At 40.7% G+C, this 6,312-nt stretch overlaps 1 protein-coding gene across 1 annotated transcript in view; it reads right to left on the minus strand.

Annotated features, from left to right (window-relative positions):
• Positions 1-3,975: 3,975 nt before the first annotated feature.
• The window catches only part of chdh (choline dehydrogenase), a 5,841-nt gene continuing 3,504 nt past the window's right edge, over positions 3,976-6,312 (minus strand). Inside the window, exons 6-9 of the mRNA XM_068751436.1 lie at positions 5,784-5,918; positions 5,200-5,342; positions 4,592-4,694; positions 3,976-4,394 (exon numbers count right to left, since the gene is read on the minus strand). Coding sequence (XP_068607537.1) covers positions 3,976-4,394; positions 4,592-4,694; positions 5,200-5,342; positions 5,784-5,918 — 800 coding nt within the window. The remainder of the gene's footprint in view (positions 4,395-4,591; positions 4,695-5,199; positions 5,343-5,783; positions 5,919-6,312) is intronic.

The raw sequence follows: 6,312 nt of genomic DNA on the forward strand, positions 1-6,312 counted from the left end.
CAGTGGCTCACGAGGGATTATTTAGGTTTTTTCAATTGAATCCCAACTACTGCACCGCAGTTGGAGGACACATCTGTTGCCGCGCCTCCTGCAGTGGACAAAACATGCAAAACATGGCTAAGAGAACAAAGTGCCTTGTTTTCTCTTTCTGTAGACTGGAGATTAGAAACAGGTGGATGCATATAAAAAAAAAGAAATGTTGAACCCAAGGGGAACCAATCAGCCTGCCTGTCATAAGGAATTCAGGAAATATACACGTTCCAAAAAGTTGTTTTCTGTTTCATTTATTATAGACAGACGTAGAATGAGCTGGCAAGCCTCACAAAGACAGATGAGAACTAGTGGACTTGGTTTTTGGTCAAACATGGTTTTAAACTGCTGCTGATTATTTGCATTACTGTTTGACCTCTGTGAGTCATTGTTTGCCTCAGCACTTGACTTGAAAAGAAACTCGCATATCACAGGAAAAAAGACTTTGTCCTCTGACATATCTTTGTATCTGTGCTGATTACACACAGATGTCCTCCCCTTTACACCAACAATAGAAAAACATGTTTGTTTCACTGACTTGGTCATTTTAAACATCCTGAAAATAAAACAGCATGTATAGTGATGAAACAATGTCGTGGAGTTGGTTTCTTTCTTTGGGAGCCCCGAGGGAGACCTCTATTCACACAAACTCACTCAGCATAGGCAACAATTATTTTAACATAAATACGAAAGAAGTAAAACTAATACAAACTGGTTGAGTGTTCCCGCAGAGAGAATCTAGCAGTGGTAAAAGGTTGTTCTTTAACTCTTTTTGACTCATAGAATATATAACATTGTGATGCATTACATTGACCAGTCGGTAGTCGAGCTGCATGAGATGTCAACTCGTAATATCTTTTCATTTCTATCTGTGACAAAAACCAACAAAATGTCAGGGAAATAAAGACAATCACGAGGCTCCCTCTGAAGTGTTGTAAATCCAACAGTATATTCTGTCAATCACTAGTCGTGTTTAACTCCGCTTTTTGCTGCCTCTGACAGCTGGTGATCTTCACTTGAAACCAGCATGCGGGATTTCAAGTCTGTTTGTCACCATCTAACACGCATATTAAAAAGGAATCTGTATATTTTTTAACTTCCTGACATTATGCATTGAATATGTTGTTGCAGGGTGTGTATGGTTTGTTTTTGGAATGAAATGTTTTTGGCTGTCAGGATTTCTGTTGAGGATTTCTTTGTGTACCAACGCCAGTTTGAGGGCACTCCAAACAGCTGCTGTCTCCAGAGCGAGGACTAACCTTGCAGATAAAAACACTGACTATTCACTCCACCACTAACTAGCTAACTAACTAACTAACTAACTGTTTGTCCACTGCCACCAACTGTAAGGTCACCTTGCAATTCATCACTGGCTCATGACAATCGTTTTTTTCCTGTCAAGGGCAACATCTTTGTTCTGTGCAATCAAAGGGCTCTTTCAGTCGAACCAAAACGAGCGATCATTAAGTGCATTTAAAAGTTAAACCGTTCACATTGTACACCATTCCTTGGACAACAGTTTGCAGTGGTGATTCTTGCATATAGATAATATTGACGTGAAGATAGAAGATATGATTGTGTACTGTAAACAGCACTCAGTTCTCTTGATAAGCTTTATATATTAGCAGGTTTACAGCTGACAAATGTCACAAGTACACTTAATAACAGCATGTAATTATAATTGTACTGCCTGGTGCATTTGGTTAAGGTGTCAGGGTGGCGAAAGCTGCAGCTGAGCAACATGTATAAAGAGATATTAATGTGAAACATTCTCATGTCATTTTCTGCAGTAGTGATTGCTGTAGTTAAGTGCAGTTGGTCAGTGGTAACGTAAGAAAGTCTTCTCGTGTTTGACTGACAGCTGAATGTGGCGGTGGAATGTGTGGCACTGAAATCCGATCACAATACCGCTTCAGAAATATCTTAAATAAAGCAGATATACCTTTACAATTCAGAATTCTAATAATATAAAAGAAGAAAATCACTGTAAAAGCCATATTATTTCTTACATTCTGTGGGAAGTGGATGACGCAGCAGTCAGATGGACTCAGATAGGATGATTTCTCTCAAACTCAGTCTGCCATGTTTTCCTCGACAGCTTCTGTATCATGCGGTCTGACGCTGGAATGATAATGACAGACCAATGCCGTCCAGCCTTCCTCTGAGTCTGTGTGGCCAAAATCATGTCAAATAAACATCCACTGATAACAGCAGGAACAGGACTCCTCTGTGTTTTTCATGCAGTACTGTTTACCACAAACATTCAATCTCAAAGTTTTATCATGAGAGAGAGCGACTAAACAAACAGCACAAAGCTTTTTCAAGCAACTGGCACATTTATTTTTTTTCTACCGTTCCAACTGCTTTCACAGATTAAATTCATGCATACAATCTGTACAGTGTTTGTATAATGTACACTTTCTGCGAGTCTACTTTGTAGCACTAGTACCTATAGCTTTTGTATCAACTGAAAATCAAATCAAATGTCTTGGATATGTGAAATCCTGCCTGACATGACAACAGACCTGGTGAAGATGTTGTAAGGATCACCAAATAAACAAGGACAAGGTCACGGTGGTTTGAAGCGTTTGTTTCCAAAATGATTTTCCCTTTACGATCCACATTATTCCATTACAAACACACACGATTCAAACATTCAAGTAATATGAAATGCACAATGTAAACAATTAAAAGTAAATAAGTGGAATACTTCAAAGCTTAAAAAAGTATAAGTATTCATTCTAGCCCTTGGTTGTTTCATTAGACCTGATAACAAAAGTGATTTCATCAATACTTTTTGGTGAAGCTGATTCAGATCTACTTAATCCCATGCTTTATATACAGTTATATATATTAAAGTAATCTTTATTTAGTTGATTTAATGAAATTAATTCAGATTGGAGGGAGGCCGTGTGTTTGTTTGTTCAGTTCAGCTTTCTTCCCACCAACTTCTGTTTACTGATGTTCTGATGCAAAGTCCACATGTTGTGTATTTTCAGCAATGACATGCAGCTGTCTGCCAGAGTTGGCAGGAAATGTGGTTAATGCTGGCTGGAGATGTACCGGAGAAACAATACTAAAAACGAGAAGCTATATTCTAGGGAAGAATGGCTCCCACCACTGCGTAACTGATCCCGGTACAGATTACTGAATCCTGAATTACTCCAGTTTAGAGGCAATGTACAATAATAAAAAAAACAACTTCAGGCTCATACAAGTGGATTCAACCAGACTTGCACATCAGTCCTGTTGACGAAGAACCATCAGATCAATGGTTGACTAGATATAGCTAAGAAAGCTAGATGAATACTTAAATCTATGTAAGGTGGAGAGGAAAGTATTTGTTGCAGTGGGATATAAGGAAGCTTTTAAAACAATTCACAAAAATTAAGCAAGCAAATGAGCAAGAAGCGCAGAGAGCACAGCCATCAGAGAGTTCCATTAAGAAAGTGGAGAACTGATTAAAATCCTTTCAAACATTCATTTCAACTGAAAACCATTCAATGACATCTCCGTAGTTCATCCTCCTCCTCATTGATCTTTTCAAACACGTGCTTATTCTCAATGTTATGCAACAATGCATCTCAAATAAATCAGGCCAGGAGCAACCGAAGTCTGTGAAAGTCTTGGAATGATGAGAAACACTTTGGAAAATGGTTGTCAGTAAGCAAAGTATGTCATCGCATCTGTGACGGTGTGGGGGGTTAGGGTTGGAGCCCACGGCGTGGATCTTCCCCAGCACTGACTGAGTGTTAAAAGAAAAGGAGACGGAATGCAAAAGGTGAACATCCCCTTTCTCAACCTTTTAGAAATGTGTTGCTGAAATCAGCAGCAATACTGTTTTACACGTAAACAACTCGGTGCTGCTGTCATCTAATGGCCAACCCACAAATACTCTTTGGTGCTGAACGGACCTGTTACTCCTCTCCTTCCTCTCCTATCACTTCATCTCTGTGTGGTGAGTGTGGGCGGTTGGTAAACAGGAACCCCTGGGTCGACAAGTGGGGGACGACCCCTGATGATGTCAGCGGCCTTTTCTGCAATCATGATGGTCGGAGCGTTCAGGTTGCCGCTGACCATGCTGGGCATGATGGAGGCGTCGACCACGCGAAGACGCTCCAGACCCAGAACCCGGGCGTTTGGGTCAACAACAGCCTGTGGGTCAGATGGCAAGCCCATCTTGCAGGTGCAAGATGGATGATAGGCGCTGTCAGCTTTTTGACGGACAAAAGCATCGATATCAGCGTCAGACTGGACCTGAGGACCAGGCTGGACTTCAGGACCACGGAAAGAGTCAAAGGCTTTCTGGGCAAAGATCTCTCTGGAGAGTTTGACACATTCCCTGAACTCCAACACGTCAACATCTGACGAGAGACAGAAGGAAGTGAAAATGAGAAATGATGTAAAAATAGCAAGTATGACATCAACTTAACTCCAGCCAATCGTTTTTTAATTTTGCTGAGATACACTGTGAATGATTCCACGCAAATGGCGGCTGATCCTCCAGAAGGAACGACTGTTTGATGATTTGGATCGTGACACATCAGTGATTGTTTCGTACCTTTGGACAGATAGTTTGGCTGCAGAATCGGGTGATCCAGCGGGTTGGCACTCTTCAGCTTCATCCAGCCGATACTGGGGCTTCTCATTGGTCCAACGTGAACCTGCAACACAAGGAAAAACACTAACTTCTGATGCATGTTTTTCTGCATTGTCTGGTTTTTCACGTTATCTTTGTGGAATTTTATATTTTACATGAAATGCACTTCATATATTAAATGTACATAATAATGTGATAGTGATGGCATAATCTTAATTTCTCTAAAAGAAGCTAGAACCTGGGCCACATTTTAGGAGATTACTCCTGTCGTTTAATTAAATGGCAGATACTGTATCTGGTTCTCTATCAGAATCAGAATCAGAATCAGAATCAGAATCAGAAGGTGTTTGTTGCCATTGTCAATGAGGGTTCACAGATTAGGATTTTTTCTCGGTGAAGTCGTGCAACACGTAACAGTAATGACTAAGTTACAAAAAACATACAAGTACAGAACACATCACAAAACAGCAGCATCAGGAGTGGATACATGGAGTTTTCCCTACATGGATATGTATGGAAAAAAAACACACACAACCACCAACTACTTAAAAGAAAAAAGCCACATGCACCTGATAGGCTTCGATTTTGGGAGCAACTCGTCCATGGTCGATGACCTGGGAGGGCAAGAAGTGAAACTGGATGTCAGGGTGTGTGACACGGGGCCGACCACGGATGAACCCGCCACTCTCCAAGTGGGCAGTTGCTCCATAACCTGCAGGAGGAAAGGCATGATAAGGGAAATGGCCAGAAAGAAGATCACATGCAGCAATAACATACTGTGTTGTTGTTGTTTTTTACAACTGAGTAGATTTAACAGTCATGTGACTATATTGTACTTTTGTAATTTCATGTGGAACTGACTTGAGTCAAGCAACAAATGCATTTTACTGAGATCACCTTCTTGTGATCTCTTTGTTTTGTTTTAAATGATTTACATGGAAATAAACAAACAAGAATGTGGGGCGCTCGTCATCTCTGTTAGCTCGGGCGTAGATGAAGTGGAACTTACTATACTTGAAAGAAAGTGACTTAAAATGATTTAAAATAAGTTTAAAGAATAATGACTGTTCAGCGCTGTAAACAAGGACAGGTGTTTACAGCATTCAGCAGAGTGTGTGTGTTCTCGTGTGCAGGTGTGGCTGCCTGTGGTTACCGGTGAACATGGTGAGCCACTCCAGGCCGATCTTGACCATGTGGAAAGGTTTCTGGGCCTTGTATAGGGTGATGGGTTGTTTGCACTGCTGCTGGACGTACAGCTCCAGATGATCCTGAAGGTTACAGCCAACGCCTGAGAACAAGGGAGGGATGGATGACAAAGACCGGCAGTGTTCCGTTTCTAATTAAGTTCAGGTCTGGGGTCTCGTTTCCTAAACAGTGCACAGGATTCATGTTGAAAAAGGCCAGAAAAGGTCTGTGCCGGAACAATTATCAGCTTGATGGTCTCCTATTCATTCATATGTGCATGCAATGTTCTATATATCGTTAGCCTCATAGCATAATTGCTTAAGTCATTTTTTGGGCTAAATTATAATATAATGTGACTTGTCCTCGCAGAAAATGTGTTTTTTCTTGTTTTTCAAAAACATTCAAATATGACTTAGGCTATTGGGCTAATGATATGACTCACACCCCACCTTCTACAAATCCTTATTCCAATTTTTTGGTCTCCAAAAAAATTAGCT

This window comes from Brachionichthys hirsutus, chromosome 2 (assembly GCF_040956055.1).
Source record: "Brachionichthys hirsutus isolate HB-005 chromosome 2, CSIRO-AGI_Bhir_v1, whole genome shotgun sequence".
Lineage (NCBI taxonomy): Eukaryota > Metazoa > Chordata > Actinopteri > Lophiiformes > Brachionichthyidae > Brachionichthys > Brachionichthys hirsutus.